The 19,413-nt window shown below is 34.2% G+C and overlaps 1 protein-coding gene across 1 annotated transcript in view; it reads left to right on the top strand.

The window, feature by feature from the left end:
• The window catches only part of Phip (PHIP subunit of CUL4-Ring ligase complex), a 114,800-nt gene that overhangs the window by 79,718 nt on the left and 15,669 nt on the right, over positions 1-19,413 (top strand). Inside the window, 11 exon segments of the mRNA XM_034483628.2 lie at positions 160-236; positions 2,278-2,512; positions 6,404-6,523; positions 7,966-8,073; positions 8,487-8,611; positions 8,732-8,814; positions 9,380-9,491; positions 9,671-9,732; positions 12,265-12,420; positions 13,154-13,274; positions 15,056-15,181. Coding sequence (XP_034339519.1) covers positions 160-236; positions 2,278-2,512; positions 6,404-6,523; positions 7,966-8,073; positions 8,487-8,611; positions 8,732-8,814; positions 9,380-9,491; positions 9,671-9,732; positions 12,265-12,420; positions 13,154-13,274; positions 15,056-15,181 — 1,325 coding nt within the window.

Here is a 19,413-nt window from a genome sequence, read left to right as displayed (position 1 = left end):
CTTCTGAATCTGGTATTGATAGATAATATTTATAAATATTTGTTTTAACTTTTTTGATTAAAAATACAAAAGTTGTATTTTTTTTTTATTTCTAAGTCAGATAGTTGGTATCTTACTGTTGTTAGGCGGTAGCTTATGAAATCTGTCGTCTTGTCCCAGGAAGGTGAAGTACTTGCTGTCAGTGGTGGGACTTCGGAAGAAGAGGAGCGAGCATGGCATAGTGACGGCAGCTCCAGGTAGAAGTGTAAAACGTTTGCTTGTCCAGATGCTCTGTCTGTCACCCAAATACTGGATACAAAGTTATTTGAAGAGTCTTTTGGTTAGCAAAATTTAGATTTTCTTCCTGATAAGTCTTTATAGAAAAATTTTAAATAGATCTGTAATGTTTTTAACTCTTCTGTCTACTTTTATTACTTTATTTCTGAAAGCTATATTTACTATGCAGGATTATAAACTAGCTTCAGTGCTGATTTTGAGGAATGTGTAAATATCAGATTATGAAAGTAGTTATATTTTTACATGACTGTATTTACAGGACATTACTGATTTTCTCTACCAGTAATGAAAACAAATTTTCTACTTCTTGTTTTGATCATGCAAAAAGAAAACCTTCAAATACCTATGTTGGGATTTCCCATGTTTAAAGGCCTACTAGCATTAGCTACATAACAAGTTCTTAATGGTCCATGGAGATACACCCTGGGGAAGGAAATTATTAGTTGCTCCTTATATTTTTTTTCTGCTTCACCAGTTCCTAAAAATAGATTTCCAAAGGAAACATTAATTGGATGCTGTAAATTTAATACAAGATTCTGATCAGTTCTAGGATCAAAGGCTTTCTAGATCCCCAGTAATGATTCTTACTAATAATATACAAATTCTATAGATAGTATTTAATATTTTTCTGTTTTTGAAGAGTGAAATGTTCATAAATTGAGGAGAACTTATACTAGAAGAGCATGTTTAAAAACATTTGTTAGGTCTTTAAAGATCATGTATAGTGGCACAGGTTGAAATCTAGTACTAGAGAAGTAGAACTTATATTCCTTTAAATCATTTCTAATTATAAATCTATGTAAAATAATCAAATATTTTAATATACCAAACTTAAGAAAGAAGACAATGTAACTAGATATGTGGAGGGAGCCATATCAGGACTACATATTTCTGTAAAGGTATACAGTAAAGATGTGGCAGATGGTACCATGTAAGACAGTTCGTGCCCTATATTTTTATTCTTAATGGAAAAGTAGATAAAAATGATGGTGATTGAATGTAATTATTATGATGCTGGGGTTAATCAAACTTACAACCTCCTATATGTTAGGGAAAAACCACTCTACCACTAAGCCACACTTGTACCCTGAAATTACTTCATTTTACATCCTAAGATTTTACATGTTTAAGTATGTTCATATTTATGAGTTCAACCTTCCAACTGTCTAGGCACTTTTCACCTGCCAGTTCAGTATTTTCCTACTGTGAGAATTCCTGCTGTGTTAAAAACTTCATCCTTGCTGAGTGTTGGTGTTGCACCCCTTTAGTCCCAGCCCTCAGGAGGCAGAGGCAGGTAAATACCTGTGAGTTTGAGGCCAGCCAGAGCTACACAAAGAAGCCCTGTCACAAACAACAGATAAAAAAGAATTCTATCCTTAGGCCAGGGATGCTAGTGCATGCCTTAAGTCCAGTACTGTAGAGGCAGAGGCAGGGGGGTCTCTGTGAGTTGTAGGCCAGCCAGATATAGTGAGGTCCCATCTAAAAAGTAGAAAAGAATTTCATACTTTGGCTAGTTTAATACTTATAAGGCTTCAATCATCAGCACTGCAAAAGACTAAAAAGAATTCTAAAATCCCTTCATAAAAGAAATTCCTGTGCTTGCTTATTGTGGTGCATGCATGCTGGGTCTCTAGGGCTCTTTCTACTTCTGTTTAACTGAAAAAGGTGATACTCCATTCCTTATTTCTTGTATTCAGGGTACTCGTGACATGTGCAAACAGCATGCTTCTTAAAATTATTTTCTTAAGTTCTTAAGTTTATTTTTTTCATGAAAGTTCCAAAATTTGTTTTTAGATATGAAGATCAGGGGAGTTTAGCATAAGGAAATACCTTCTACTTCATTCCTGCCACTGTCTGTCTGTCTGTCTGTCTATCTATCTATCTATCTATCTATCTATCTATCTATCTATCTATCTATCTATCTATCTAATCTAGCTGTCTAACAAAATGATCTTAAAACTACCTGACTGTAAGACTTAAAAGTTGCTTCTCTCCTTTTAGTGACTATTCCAGTGATTATTCTGATTGGACAGCAGATGCTGGAATTAATTTGCAGCCACCAAAGAAAGTTCCTAAGCATAAAACCAAGAAACCAGAAAGTAGTTCAGATGAAGAAGAAGAAGAATCTGAAAATCAGAAGCAAAAACATATTAAAAAGGAAAGAAAAAAAGCAAACGAAGAAAAAGATGGACCAGCATCACCAAAGAAAAAAAAGCCCAAAGAAAGAAAACAAAAGGTTGATTTAAAATTTTTATATCAAGTGTTTTCTTCTGGGGAAATGATTCAAAATATAAATGTGAAAAATTGAACAAACATTGAGGTTTATTAACAAGTACTAACAGAAAAAAATCAGAAGTATATTCTAAGCAGTAGTAAGGTACATGGAGATATAGTGACAGAAGTGTTTGGGTGTTTGACACCAAAGAATGTTTACTCAGAACATTGTCATAGTTTATAAATATTTCACTGTTTACTTTAAAAACATTTTTAAATCCAGAGAGAGATTTATTTACATAAGAAAAATAATAGTATACCAGATTTTGTCCACTAATGGTCTTATATTAACTATTCTAATTATTATTTCTATAATTACAAAAAGTTCCAGGGGAGCATCACATGAAATATAATTGACAAAACTTATCATAGTTGATCATAAGGCAAATTCAAATCAACTATTGTGGGTAAAATACACTCATAGCAAGCTTTCATTAAATATAGTATGCAAACTACATGTTTTTACTTTTTGAGTTTTAGTAATGTGTTTGGTTAATTTATGAGTCTGGACTATTTGAGAGTAGAAAGAAGAAAGAACGATACAGTAGAGAAAACCTATCCTTACAAAGCTGAATTTTTTAAACCCGGAAATGAGAATATGACAGTTTAATTGTTTTCTTCTGAAGTAAATGTTGTTAATAAACCTATTTGTCTCTGCTGTATGAAATACTATAATAAGTATCTGGTAGATGGCACATGGTGAGGTTATGGAGGAGAATAACTTGGTAGCAGGTGCAGGTGCTTGCTGCCAACCAAGGCTGACCACTTAAATTTGATCCCTGGCTCTGACATGGTGGAACATGAGAATTGATTCCTGCCAATATACCATGGTACATGCACTCACACACACACAGGATAACTTTTATTTTTAATTTAAAGACAATAATACTATAGTAAATAGACATATTTTGGTAAATAGAAAATTAAAAAAATACATGTTTACCTTATTTTAGCTCAGTGGACTGATGTATGTTTTTAATTTCATCTTTTGGGAGGCAAAGGCAGGCAAGTTTGAATCCAGCCTAGCCTACCTACCAAATTCCAGGGTAACCAAGACTTCATAGAAAGACTCTGCCGTCTCCAATTCACCTCTGCCCAAAATTATTTTTTTGTTTTACTTTCTTTAGAAGTAAATATGTTACATTTGTAGAATTAAATATTACTATGCTCTGCCTCTTTATTCTCAAGAAACTTTGAAAATTATAAGAGTATATATGCAGGTTAAGTGTTTGTTTGATTTTTAGTGATTGAATTTATATTCATTTCAGCTGTATTACTATTAATTGCTGTAATTTGAGTTTATGATGAAATGATGGTTCTTTTTTACCTACCTTTGCATTTTGTGAGGAAAATTTTGCAAAGACAATATCACATTTGTCCTTAGTTTCTTCCTAATGAAGGACTGTATATGTAGCCTGAGCCAATACTCTATTTGAATCTCCTGTTAGGAATATTTTAATTCTGTTGTTTGGCCGTGTCAGAATATTGTAGCAGGATCTGTTTATGGGACATCCTTTAATGAGATTCAGATATTATGAATTGTGCCTTTTGGCTAGACTTTTGTTCTTATGTTACTATTAGCTCCAGCATACTAGGAGAATACGTTATCCTTCAAGTTACATCAGGCAGCTCAGTAGTACTGCCTTCCTGTGTGTAGAGCTGTAGTGAAAAACACTGTCAAGCAGATAATAAGTGGATTACTAATAAGTGATAAAATGAGAACATTTTTCATACTACTTTTAGTTATGCAAAGTGTAAGATATATATGTGTGTGTGTATACGTATATATATGTATGTATATATACACATACAGAGAGAGAGAGAGAGAGAGAGAGAGAGAGAGAGAGAATGAATATGGTACAAAAGAATTCTTAAGCAAACTCAATAAACTGTTGAGGACTCAAAGCTTATAAAATAATGTAATCAATAAAAGTAAATGTAAGCCAGTCTTTTTATTCTGAAACTAATGTGTAATTAACAATATGTTCTAATGCCTCAAGATAACACTAAAAGAAATACCACATATTTTAGAGATAATTCAGAAATCGAGAGAGAAAAATACTTGAGATCAGTGTAGAAGCAATCCCAGAGATCTTTGGAAGAAAGCTGTTAACTGTACCTCCAAAATAAAATCTAAAATCACAAAGCAGGAAGTTTTGAAAAATAATTAATGCACTTAAACTGTTTAATTCTAGGTGACAAAAGTCTGCTTCAACAAGAACTTAAGGTTCCCCAAGAGTTGTGTTCTACCCTTTCCTTTTATTTCTATGCACTTTATCCCAGAGGACTGGTTTCCTTTCTTCTGTTGTTAAACCACTCTGTGTCCCCATTTCAAATTCAGTGTGTGTGTGTGTGTTGCACGCACATATATACATGTGTGCTCACATAAACAAAAAATGCATAAACATAACTAAAGAGGCCATTTAGTGTTGTTCACATGTTTATGAATTTGGGACTGACCACCCACATGGTTCGGATTGCATAACTCCTCAGGATGACTTAATTGTCATGCTCTCAACATTCCTTAGTTGCCAGTAGATCTCTGCCAGAATTGCTGCTCTATCATTGTTTATCTCCCCTGTAACTTCTAATAGAGACAGTCTGATGGCAGCCTTCCAGGACCTCTGGGTCTTCCTTTGTTTTGTGATATTCCTGAATTTTAGGTACAGACTTTGTGCTGGATCTATTGGGACTGCATAACCTACAGGTAGTTTTGACCACAATTTTTTTTTTTTTTTTTTTTTACTAGTTATGAGTTTCTATAATCTTTTGTCTGTGGCAAAGAGAAACTGCTTTTATGTGATAGCAAGCCCATTCAAGGCGATTGAGCTGTAGGGTAAGGTGCAGCTTAATTTTCATTAATTCAGAGGTAATTTGCTTAAAAAACCAAAAAACCAACAGCAACAAAACCAACAATAAATAGACTCAGCCATATTTTAAGTCTCTTGCAAAAATATTGTTAGGTTTCAGAGGGCTTTTTTTTAAATGTTCATTTTCCATTCATATAAGATAATACTATAAAGGCCATTGTCCAGATGACTAGTAAAACTAAATTTTTATTCAGGAGCATAGGTTTGTTTTACTGTTGTTTTTTAATCTGTAGGAGTTAAAAAGTGAAAGATCTCTTTTTACTACTCCTTTTAGAAAAGATGATTTTGTGTGTGTGTGTGTGTGTGTGTGTGTGTGTTGGAAAGAACATAAATATGTCAAAGAATGAAATGGCTGCTTTCAATAAGGGAGGATGCTGTATCCCAGCAGTGAATGAAGTGGAAGGAAGGATGGGTAAGAATTCAAGATCAGCCTCCACTATATAATGCATTTAAAGCCAACCTGGGCTACTTGTCTAAAAGAAATAGAGTAGGTGACAGTGGCAAAGTGAGGAAAAGAATAAATGTGAGTGAATGGATGAGACTCTTCTTGGGTTGTTTGGAAGTGTAATGTCCAGTTTATAGCTGTCATGAAAGCAGTGAGCTTTCTGGATCTTTTCTACTACTTAACCTATAGGATACAATCTTACTTAGTTGTTACTGTTACACTAAGGCTATGATGGTAAGACCATCGAGCACATTTTAATTTGCTGTGCCTACTTTTTCTAAGATGACTTGTTTTGAAAGGGGGAACTAGAAGAGTTTTAGCCTTGTCTGTTAGGATGTCTTTTGAGAGTTTTGTGTAGTGTACACATTTTGCTTTATGTCTGGCTTTCCGTCAGTGATTTTGAAAAGCCGAATAACTTTTGTCATTTCTGCTACTTTTCTAGAATAAGATTTTATTTAATACTGGAGAGTAAAGTCTTTGTACAGATTCATTTCCTTGTGTTTGAAGATAATACTAATGCTATTTCATGCTTTCTCAGAGATTGGCCGTAGGAGAATTAACTGAAAATGGTCTTACGTTAGAAGAATGGTTGCCTTCAGCATGGATTACAGATACAATTCCCAGAAGATGTCCATTTGTGCCGCAGATGGGTGATGAGGTACTTTTCAGCTTTACATTTTAAAAGTTACCTAATTTTTTTCAAGTAACCTAACTATCTTTATAGGTTTTGAATCTTATTTGTAGAAGATTGTAGCAAGTTCCTTTTAAAAATCATTCTAAATATAACAGTATTAGAAAAGGACAACCAACGATGTAGTAATAATATTCCTCAGGACAACTATAAATCTGTGATAATATTTAATGTAATGTATAATATTAAATATTTTGAAAAGACTGGGTCTCCCCCCCCCCCCTTCTTGTTTTTCAAGGCAAGATTTTTTTTTGTGTAGCACTGGCTGGCTCTGTAAAGTAGACTGGCCTGGAACAAAAAAAAGAGTCTGAAATTAGTTTAAGACTTTATATCCAAATTTCTCAGGACCATATGTCCTTATTTTATAATACAAATTTAAGAAGTCTTATCTACTAGTATCCCACATAGTGACTATAAAAATTCTTTAAATAGAGGTTTCCCTTTACAAAACGTAGTAATTAATATTATTATAAATTAGGAACTAACAGGTATGATTTATTTATTTAAAGAGCCTTCTTGCCTCATGAACTTTAGGAGCTTAGGACAAACCCTTTCAATGGCAGTTCTTAAGAGTCTGTAGCAGTAAAATGATAGCAGTACTTTCAAGGTGCTCAAATATGCTTAGTTTCTGTTTGGATCGTCTTTTAAATGCTGGTGTTTGAGTGCTCACCTTACCAAGTCTTGAACGTGGGGATTTGCACTGCATCCCTCCAGTGAATCTCAAGCAACAGGAGGCGTAATGAGTAGGAAGAGATTATATAGGGTAGATATGCAGGATAGTGGCCGTCCAAGATATTGCTGATCATTTAAACTCATTTTAAATAACCTTCTTTGGCCTGGAAAGTTGGTTCAGGAGTTAAAAACACATATTGCTCCTACAGAGAACCTATGTTCAATTACAGGACCCACATGGCTGCTCAGAGCCTTTTGTAAATCCAGTCCCTAGGAATCTGATGGTCTTTTCTGACCTTTAAGGCACTAGGCATGCACATGGTGCACATGCATCCATGCAAAAATCTCATGCCCTCCCAAACATTTAAATAAGTGTATTTTTAATATTGAGATGAATATGTAGTGGCAGATTATATAAATACATGATTTTAAAAGATTGTGACCATAGCTTAAAATTAAAAGCCCCTGGTTATAATCATGTGTGTGAGTGTGTACACCATCTGGATGAACGTACTTTAAATTCAAAAATAAAATAATGAAGTAAAAACAAAATATCTACACATTTAATTTTCTGTGTATATACGCAAAGGAGTTTTTAATTAGAGCACTTCAGTTTTGTTTAAGTGGCTTTAAGACAACTTGGAATAACCTGTAAAATTTCCATTGTAAGAATTTCTGTGTAATCTCTAAATTAGATTTTTTTGTTCAGTGTTTTTTAATTTATTTATTTTTTTTAGGTTTATTATTTCCGACAAGGGCATGAAGCATATGTTGAAATGGCCCGGAAAAATAAAATTTATAGTATCAATCCTAAAAAGCAGCCATGGCACAAGATGGAACTAAGGGTAAATATTGGCATATTTCCTGATGTAAAATATATTTTTTGCATTATTAAAGAAGTTGTATGAAGGTACACTCTTTGTTAGAAACTGAATGGGGCTGGGGGATACTTCAGTTGGTGATGTGCTTTTATGAAAGTGTGAAGACCAGAGTTCAGTTCCTCAGGACCCCTGTAATATGGAATCAGGTGTCTGTTGTTTGTGCCTTTTCATACTCTCAGTTTAGCACTTGGGAGGCACAATGACTAGGGCAAGTTGGTTAGACTAGCCAAACTGGCTAGTTACAGGTTCGGTAAGAGGCTCTTGTTTCAGTAAATAAAACAGACAGTGATGAAGAAGAAACCTGAGATATCTACTGCTAGCTTCACAAACATATACTTTGTTCTGCAGAGATAATGTCTTGTTTTTTTATATTGTAGGAACAAGAACTAATGAAAATTGTTGGTATAAAGTATGAAGTGGGATTGCCTACCCTTTGCTGCCTTAAACTTGCTTTTCTAGATCCTGATACTGGTAAACTGACTGGTGGATCATTTACCATGAAGTAAGGACTGCTATCAAGGCAGAGCTTTGATAGTATTGGAGAATTTTTCAAAATAAATTTGAACATACCGTAGATATTTGTAGGTGTATGACCTAATTAGTCTGTTTCTGTTTGTAATAGATACCATGATATGCCTGACGTCATAGATTTTCTAGTCTTGAGACAACAATTTGATGATGCAAAATATAGACGATGGAATATAGGTGGGTAATTAAGAAGCCATAGGTGTTCTGCATATCTTCCCTTTTGCTATATAAATGATTTACTATTTAGCATAATTAGAAACACCTCTTGATTATTTGTAGGAAATAATAGGAAGTAAAAAATTAAAAATAAACTATAAATATGTTTAGCCAGAAGTAACCCAATGTGTGTGTGCATGTGTGCATGTGTGCATGTGTGTGTATAAGAAGTTTAGACATAGCCTGAATGGTGATTTTTAAATGCTGCATTTGCAAAAATGATTAAAACACAAAGGAAAAGTCTCATACTGAAATCATGTGTAAGTCATATTTTAGATATGTATGCCAATTTTCCTGACTTTTTTCTTTAACATATGGATTACCTTCTGCCTTGTAAAGTCATCCAGTTTAAGAACCTTAGAGAGATGCACTTTAGGATAAGGTAGTTGACCAAAGTGACAGTCCATGCCAGTGTGATGTGACAGGCGGACCAAAGTGACAGTCCATGCCAGTGTGATGTGACAGGCGGACCAAAGTGACAGTCCATGCCAGTGTGATGTGACAGGCGGTTTTTGTTATTTTTCAGGTGACCGCTTCAGATCTGTCATAGATGATGCCTGGTGGTTTGGAACAATTGAAAGTCAAGAGCCTCTTCAACCTGAGTATCCTGATAGTTTGTTTCAGTGTTACAATGTTTGGTAAGAAAATAATTGGTTGTATTTTTAGTTAAGGGTTTGAATTTTTTCTCATCTTTTAGTAAAGAGGTCAAGATACTTCATTTAATACTGAGTCAATTATTTGTTTAATGTGATATTTTATATTTTTTTCTATTATCATTTTCTGACCTTTTTAATGGAATAATTTTCCTTTCTTAAAGTTGGGACAATGGAGATACAGAAAAGATGAGTCCTTGGGATATGGAATTAATACCTAATAATGGTAAGTATTTGTTAGGCTTAAACCTTGTGGAATTAATTGGGGTTTTTTGTTTTCTATTTTGTGTGTGTGTGTGTGTGTGTGTGTGTGTGTGTGTGTGTGTGTGTGACAGAGAGAGACAGACAGAGAGACAGAGAGAGAGATCTGTGATCTGTGTATGGCCATATACATACTAGCACATTTGTGGAAGCCAGAGGACAGTATGCACGAGTTCACTTCTTTGTTAGGTCCCAAGGTTGTACTTGGGATATTGGATTTTGTGGGATATACTTTTGCCCTCTGAGTCATCCCTTCAGCCCTAGAGTTAATTTTTATTTTTTAATAAGAAAGCTAATTTATTGTTGAGTTGAATCCCAGCATTCAAGAGTCAAAGTCAGGAGTTACCATAAGCAAGGGTTGCATAGTAAGAACTTGATTCAACAAAATAAAAAACTTGATATTTTTTAAGTTTATTGTGACCAGCAAATAGAAAATATTTAACAAAAGTATTAATTGTAAACCTGTTACTGAGTATAAAATTAAAGAAGGTTCAGCAGTGAACATTTTATCAGTCCCTGCCTATCTAAAACCTTAAAAGGGAGATTGAAATTAATGTATTATAACTACATAGAAATGCATTTTATTCTTCATTCTTTACCATTGATGGGGGCATTGTAAACTGTTTTTGTAACATCAACAAATAGTCGTGAAGGGACGAAGCTTCTAAATCTGAGCATTGCCTTGTCTTGCCACTTGGTGTGTACTACTTCCCAAGTTCAAAATCACTTTCTTAGGACTTTTCCATTACATGTGGCATGTGGAATGCTCAATTGCTAGGGGCAGTTACAATTAATAATAGTAACTATCACCACATATAGAGCCTAGGAGAATTGGGGTTGGGGAGTTAGCCCTGGGAAAGTGAGTTATGACATATTTCTTATTCTGGAAGAGTGAATGTGATTGAATCATGGTGATTACACTTTTTACTTGATTATCAGGTTTTATTTCAAGTTTTTAAAAGTAGAACATATTTGTATGTGCCCAAAAGGTTTTTACGTGGCATATTGTAGATTATAAATTATTATTTATATATTAAAATCCTTTACATTCTGTTGTTTAGATTTTTGAATGATATATACCTGTATCATCAGATAGAGACTAAAAATAACAAAAAAGCATTTTAACGTAATAGAAATAAACCCTTATAAATGAGATTTTTAAGTAATTAATATACTGTAAAAAAAATTATTAGAGAGATGCCTCAAGTTTAAGGCCAAACTCATCCACATAGTAACTTCCTGGCCAGTTAGGGCTACATGGTGAAACCTTTTCTCAAAACAAGGCAAAACAAAACAAAAAGGGGGACTGAAGAAGATGGCTCCGCAGTCAGAATCACTGGGTTCTCTTGCAGAAGACTTAGTTTTGATTCCCAGCTCCCACAGAGCAACTCGAAACCATCTGTAAATCTACCTTCAGGAGCTCCAACCCTCTCTTCTGGTCTCTGTATGCACCAGGGATATACTTGGTATACATTCAGGCAAAATATCCATACACATAAAATAAATAAATATGTAGTTTTAAAAAAAGTTCTTAATCTTCTAGCTTGTTGCCACTTACGGTTATTGGGAATATTAAATAGGAAGTGAACTCAGTCAAAAAAATTTTAAAGACAATATTCATGTTAATGATGTTAATCATTTAATAGTAAACATTTTCATTTCACTGCTCAAGTAGAAATACTGAAAAATAGAAAATATCAACTTGTAGCATTACCTGGCTTCTTGTTTTATCTATATGAGTTTAAATTTCATGTTTAAATTTGGTATGATGCAGTTGTGGTGAGCACATAATTTGCCTAATAAAGAAATGAAATTGACTTTGTTGCACTGTAGCTAGTTTTTTTAAAAGCTTTAATAATACTAATTAACTATTTTAATTCCTCCTTGTACATCCATTGATCGTTCCAATGGAATTGTTTTGTTTTATTTGGATACACATACATACACACGTAGTTATTTTGATAGCATACAGTGTTTAGATACTGTTATAATTAGTTTAAAGGAAATAAATAATCTGGTGTATTTGTAGATTCTTTCTCAACACTACTTGAAATTTTTTATGTACAATGTTAAAGATACAGACATGAAACCATCACTTCAGAAATGGAAGGCCTAAAACTTTCTTTTGGCATTCATAATTCTCTGTTTCTGTTTGAAAATTTGAGAATTTGATTAAAATATTACTGAAATTTTCATCAGTTCACTTTAGCTGTATATTTTATTAAAATAAATTTTAGATAGTTGAATTATGGGATGGATTAAAAATTTTATTTTGTAGAAATTTTCTCTTCTAGGTGTAACTGGAGTGTACTTATTTGGTATAAATAACCATTTAGGTTTAAATGTAATATCTTTTTTAAGAATATATTTTATTTATATTTAAAACATTTTCCCATTATGAAAATAGTAATTTTTTTTACATCAATTATTTCTGAAGGAAAACCCAACACTTATTACTACATATGTCCATTGATGGGTTTCTCTATCTGCATTTCAGCTGTGTTTCCAGAAGAACTGGGTACCAGTGTTCCTTTAACTGATGTTGAATGTAGGTCACTAATTTATAAACCTCTTGATGGAGAATGGGGAGCCAATCCCAGGGATGAAGAATGTGAAAGAATTGTTGGAGGAATAAATCAGTTGATGACACTAGGTAAATAAATAGTAACAAAAGTATAGAAAATCCTTCTAAGTTACATAAACTTTCTGTAGCTAAATTTTAGGAGCCTGCCATATTTGTAAAGGCTTCTCACACTCAATGGACAGGATATGAACTGAAGGAAGAAGGTAGTCCAAAGTTGTATTTAATTATTTGGGTAGCTAAACTTGTTTTCTCATGACTTGACGCATATCTAGGTCTTTACAAAGGGAAAGAAATGGAATATGATCTCTTATTTCTGGCTTGTGAAAATGAAAGTAAACTGACAACAAAATTAGCTTATCTGAACTCTATGCACTCAAGGTAACTGGAGATTGTTACGTATTTAAACAGTATAAACTTGGAGTCCATTAAAATGGCATAGGGTAATCCTCCAATTAAGAGTAAGAACTGAAGATACTGGGCATACTATTGTATGCAGAAGTTTTTGTTTTTGTTTTTTTCTTTTCTTTTATGGTGCCAAGGATCAGACTGTGGCTTTGTACATGTGCAAACACTCTATCACTGAGCTGTATATCCAACTATAAAAGTCATCTTATAAGCACTGTCTTAAATAGCTTTATCAATATTGTAGGTTTAAAGTAGCTTAAAAAAATAACAATGATTTTAACTTATGTTCTTGTTTATTTTTCTTGTGTTGATAAATTTATATTTATGTGTTATTCATCCTAAAGTACCAGTGAATTTTAAAATACAGAAAATAGATTTATAACCTTATTTATTTTAGATATTGCTTCTGCATTTGTTGCCCCTGTGGATCTTCAAGCTTATCCCATGTATTGCACTGTGGTGGCATATCCAACGGATCTAAGTACAATTAAGCAAAGACTGGAAAACAGGTTTTACAGGTTAGAGCCATTTGATGTTGCAATAACAAAAGAACATTAATGGGTCTTTTTTTATCCAGTTAATACAAATCTATGGGAATGTTTCTCAATTTTGTCTATATACAGATGGACATGAATCCATAGGGGTCAAGTTAAAAAATGGAGTTGGAGTAGGTCCTTGTACTCTGAATTTCTTGAGAGTTCCCTGCAATGTTGATGCTGCTAGTCTGTGGGATTATGAATGAATACTTGATTTTTTCATAGTCATTCTATAAATCAAGCCAAAAGGTTCATTTTTCCTAAATAATATACTAGAATATTTAGTAGATTTTCTATAAATTTCTAAATTTTATTTATTGAGTTTTTCGAATGCTTATGAAAATACTGTTAGAAAGTATTCATAAACCTCTTATAGTTTTTGTTTAAGCTATTATGGTTAATTTGCTTCTTCAGAGTAACAATTTAAATATTTTAACTGCTAGTTAGTTTTTAGTTTTTGTTTTTTGACACAGGGTCTTACTAGCCTTAGCTATCCTAGAACTTGCTGGCCTCAAAGCCACCAGCCCATGCCTCCCAAGTGCTGGGATTGATTAAGTGCTGGCAGAAATACATTTAAATCTATAGTTTGGAGTGAAATTATATGTTTAATTTTTCTTAGTGACTATTATTTAGTAGGGTAGTACTTTAATGTACATAATACTTTTATTAAAATTTCTTTTACCATCAGTTTTAAAATTTTGAGGTCTTTATACTCTGTACTGATGTTTTTCTCTATAAAATATAGCTTTGCTTCTCTTTACTGCTGTGAGTTAGAACCTTGGGTATAGCATAGAAAACAGCACTTTGTTCTTACTGACTAGCATGGGCCTTCTCAGCAGCAGTGTTACTGATATGTTAGCTAGAAAAGTCTTTCTTTCTACCTGCCATATAAATCTCCCAGTGGGCGAGAACCACCAGAGCAAAGTACATAGAAGCCACCTTGATTTGTAAGGTGGTCTGATTGGTGCTAGGTCCACTTGCTGCTTGTTGTAGCATTATTATTTGTGTTTTCTGATGACATTCATTCTTTGGTTAAATGATTAGAAGTTTTGTCTGCTAGTATTTAATGCCTTATTTTACATAATTACAATCAGCATTTTGAAGTGCATAGAAATTCCTACTTATGTTTTTATAACTGCAATTACATGCTTTTATTCTGTAGAATTATGTTTGTTCACAAATCAGTAAGCTTAACTGTAATGCAGTTGCATTGTGTCCTTAAAAAAATGTCTTCAGATTATCTTTGCTTTTAGAAATAAAATTGTGAAACACCAGAAAGTTTTTTTAGCATTGCCAAGTGTTCAGAAATAATTTCTAGGTAGGTTCTTTGCAGGTTCTCTTCATCTTTTTTTGTTTTATAAACAATATGTTGATTACCTTTTATCTTTACATGTTAATTACTGATAGTATAATTAAAATTATTTTTTGTGTAGAAATAAGGGGATGAAGTGATACCATGCATTTGATTAAAAAAAAAAATAGTAAAACCTAAACGCTGTTCCTTGTCTGCCACTGTTCTGTAGAAATCCCCTTTTAAAAAGCTGCAGTGTTGATAGTCTGCTATGTCTTGTTCTAGACATTTTCGATACATAGTCTTCTCTTAATACAAACTGAGTTTTAGTATCATTTTAGAGTTTTTAAGATGTTAGTAATATGATTGTTTTAAGACTGAAACTTAAATGTCAGATGTGATTGTATTAAATTGTGTATGCTTATAAAGATAAGATTTGTGTTTTTTTGTTTTTTGTTTTTTGTTTTTTAAGGCGCTTTTCATCCCTAATGTGGGAAGTCCGATACATAGAACACAATACACGAACATTTAATGAGCCAGGAAGCCCAATTGTGAAATCTGCTAAATTTGTGACTGATCTTCTTCTGCATTTTATAAAGTGAGTTACATATCCATGTTTTAGTATAATAGTTACAGCAATGGCATGATTTTAAAATGTGAGCTAATTTAAAGTATAAAGTGCTAAAATGTAAACTCCAATCATCTTTTACATAGGTGGTGTTATCACATGTTAGTTTAAAGAAAAAAAAATTTTAAGTCAGGCTTAATGGCGCGTGCTTTTCTGCCTAGCTGAGAGAATGAATTGATGTGACTTTAAGGCCATTGTGGTCTAGCTATAGAATTTTGGGTTGGACCAAATCAAATCATGGAGTTCCTTGATTGCCAACCCAAGGAACTAAGCTTTTTAGAAAAGATTTACCTTTAATGTGTTTTTGTATGTATGTGTGTCTACGTGGATATGTTTATGCAAATATCTGTCCCTTCAGAAAGGCAGCATCAGATCCCCCTGGAGCTGGAGAGACAGGCAGTTGTAAACTACTAAAATGCATTCTAGAAACTGACCTGGCCCTGTGGAAAGACCATATGCACTTTTTAATGGGCCATCTTTTAGGAAGTAGGCTTTCTAAAATATGAGTTCTAAAAGAAAATAGATATTAAAAGTATCTTGATATGTTCAGTTTGTTTTACACCGTGCCTCAAAATATGCATCTCAATACAGCATCTTCTAATGAAAATTTCAAGACAAAAAGCATAAATATCTGTTACAATGGATCAAGAATGGATAAGGCTTAGTTTATGAAAATGAGAAATGGGAAGGGGCCAAGAAATGTAAGGTTAGAATTCACAGGAACAGTCCATTAATTGAGTTTTAAAAAGAAAGGCACAGTGAAAATCTGAGATGTCTCATGACTGTAAAGGTGGTGTGTTGTTGTAAAAGAGAAAAAAAAAGTGAAGGAGAGTGTGTTGTAGAAGTTAGATCAAGAAAGGAAGTCATAGGTGATGCTGTCAAAAGGGAGACGACGGAAGACATGGAATACTTCCACTTAAGACAGACAGTAACAGGAATTAGAAAACAGTATATATTCTTTTTTTTTTTTTTTAATTGGATATTTTATTTACATTTCAGATGCCATCCCCTTTCCCCATTTCCCCTCCCTAGAAAACATCTATCCCATACCCCCTTCTCCTTTTTGCTTTTATACAATTTTTTTAATGTCAGCCAAAGGCTTTATAAGTTTGGTAATGTTCAATATCAATCAGAAGTGTAACCTAATACCCAACCTAGATATATCAACTATCTTTGACTGGCAGAGACATGTGAATATCCGCCTCCATATCTGGCCCCCCTCTCTCTTTCTCTTTCATCACCTAGCTCCTCCTCTCCTTATTCCTCCTCTCTGTACTCCTCCCACCTTACCTCCTCCTACATATCACCCTTCCTGTTAAAATAAAACTTTTCTCTCAAAATACAGTTAGAGCATAACTATACTAATTTATGTCAGTAAGGTGCAAGATAGACTTAATACCCAGTCCATCATTTTGTTGACTAAGCAGAACCGCTGTCATGTCTCCTAAATAAAAGACTTAGTTCTTAACCTGCTTCCCCCCCCCCCCCCTTGGCTTTAGAATGAATGTCAGCTGAAAACCATCCTCCCAAATCTTTTCTCTCAAAGTAAATAGCCAGGATTGGCTATGAGACTATAAGTTTTCAACCCCATCAGAAATCCAGAATGACTGAGTTAACTGAGATTATGGGAAGCACAAAGCATAGCTTCTAAAACAGCCAATTTGTAGAGACCGCTGAACACCTGGACAGTCAGTCCCTATATATACTACAGAATGTTGGAGCATCTGATCTTCAGCCTTTTGGCCCAGGATCATCTGACAGACCAAGTGATGCAGAATTATTAAGGGCTGATTACTCTGTCTAGGCAGATATAATCAGTCGACTATTCTGCAAGTGTGTCCTTTTCTGGACAATAATTTGTCTATAGATGGAAAGAGGCAATTCTTGCCTAGTGGCTGTCTCACCACAATTGGAATAACTCCAAAGATGCTCAATTTCTTCTTAGAATCCAAGACAGGAAGCTGTCAGGAGCAGACAGGTCTCTAATCAAAATGAACATTAATACAGAAATGTTTGTAAAGTCAGTTCTGTGGATATCTGATATTTTGAAAACCAACTATCCATGTAAGGCTATCTGGGCTGTTGTCTGTTAACTCCTCTCAGCTATTTCTAAAGAAAACATAGAAAACTCCCTAACAATAAACTCAGAGCCATGAATTTGCTATAGGCCCTTAACTCACACGCTAACCATCTCAAATAAGTTAAAAATGTTAAAGAAGGACTGGGTCTAAGCCTTGTATTCCTAAATGTGTTATACAGGCACAATGCCCATGAGAGTAACAATATTCATCTCACTTTTACATTTATAAGAAGCTCGAAACAATAAAAGCCTTAAATTTGAAATGAAAGTAAATTTTGTACCATTTAAGAAATTATAACTTCATCTTAATAACAATTATACATATTTCTACCAGTAAGTTATGGCTATGCAATAAATCCTAGCTAATCCTCCCTTTTCCACTAAAACCACTACTTTTCCCTAGAAAGACAGCCCAATATTAACCACTCAGTTCCCAAGCCCAGGGAATAGGGGGTGCCGACTCTTCATTAACTTCTTTAAGCTGATTATGGGTGTTGAGATATTAGAAGAGGGGTTGGGGGAAGAATAAATTGATAAGCCTCTGACACTGTGTCTTCACTGCATCCAGCTGGAATTCCAGGACATCAGAGGTTCGAGCAGGTCTGCTCAGCTTGCCTGATGAGTAGATACACCAAGGTTGTGTATTCTGCAATATACAATTCTCAAAACAAATTTTAGTATCAAGATAATTGTTTGTTTGAATTCTGGAATCTAGTCTTCAGGCAGCCTGCCTCTATCATGTCTAATCTATATAATTCTGGGCGTTTCTATGAAGGTGTGCTCCCACCATCCTCCCATTTTTGCCTCCCTGTTCTCAAATTCCTCAACACTAGGGAATCCAATCTTTCAGACACCAAGGCCCTCAACTTCCACTGATGCCTTGCAAGGCCACCCTCAACTACCTATACAGGTGGAGCCATGAGTCCCTCCCTTTGTGTTCTCGGGCTGGAGATTTTAGAATGGCTACTCCAGCTTGTTTCTTAGGCCCATTTGCTTGAAAAATTGTTTTCCAGCCTTTTACTCTAAGGTAGAGTCTGTCTTCGTACTAAGGTGGGTTTCCTGTATGCAGTAAAATGCTGTGTCCCGTTTATGTATCCAGTCCATTAACCTATTGTCTTTTAATTGGGGAATTGAGTCCATTGATGTTAAGAGATAACAAGGAACAGTGATTGTTGCTTCCTGTTATTTTTGTTATTAGAGGTGAAGTTATCTTTGTGTGGCTATCTTCTTTTGGATTTGTTGGAAGAGGGTTACTTTCTTGCTCTTTCTAGGGTATAATTTCCCTCCTTGTATTGGAGCTTTCCTGCTATTATCCTTTATAATGCTAGGTTTCTGGAAAGATATTGTGTAAATTTGGTTTTGTCGTGGAATATCTTGGTTTCTCCATCTATGGTAATTGAGAGTTTTGCTGGGTATAATAAATAGCCTGGGCTGGCCTTTGTGTTCTCTTAGGGTCTGTATGAAATCTGTCCAGCATCTTCTAGCTTTTATAGTATCTGGTGAGAAGTCTGGTGTAATTCTGATAGGTCTGCTTTACTTGGCCTTTCTCCCTTACTGCATTTAATATTCTTTCTTTGTTTTGTGCACTTGGTGTTTTGATTATTATGTGAAGGGAGGTATTTCTTTTCTGGTCTAGTCTATTTGGCGTTCTGTAGGCTTCTTGTATGTTTATGGGCATCTTGTTCTTTAGATCAGGGAAGTTTTCTTCTATAGTTTTGTTGAAGATATTTATTGGCCCTTTAAGTTGGGAATCTTCACTCTCATCTATACCTATTATCCTTAGGTTTGTTCTTCTCATTGTGTCCTGAATTTCCCGGATGTTTTGTGTTAAGAACTTTTTGCATTTTCTTTGACAGTTGTGTCAATATTTTCCATGATATCTTCTGCACCTGAGATTCTCTCTTCTATCTCTTGTATTCTGTTGGTGATGCTTATGTCAATGAAACCTGATTTCTTTCTTAGGTTTTCTATCTCCAGCGTAGTCTCCCTTTGTGATTTCTTGATTGTTTCTACTTCCATTTTTATGTCCTGGATGAGTTTGTTCAATTCCTTCACCTGTTTGGTTGTGTTCTCTTGTAAGTCTTTAAGGGATTTTTGTGTTTCCACTTTAAGGGTTTCTACC

This window comes from Arvicanthis niloticus, chromosome 21 (assembly GCF_011762505.2).
Source record: "Arvicanthis niloticus isolate mArvNil1 chromosome 21, mArvNil1.pat.X, whole genome shotgun sequence".
NCBI lineage: Eukaryota > Metazoa > Chordata > Mammalia > Rodentia > Muridae > Arvicanthis > Arvicanthis niloticus.
The sequence above is the reverse complement of the archived record's forward strand: the minus strand, read 5'-3'. Positions and strand labels throughout refer to the sequence as shown.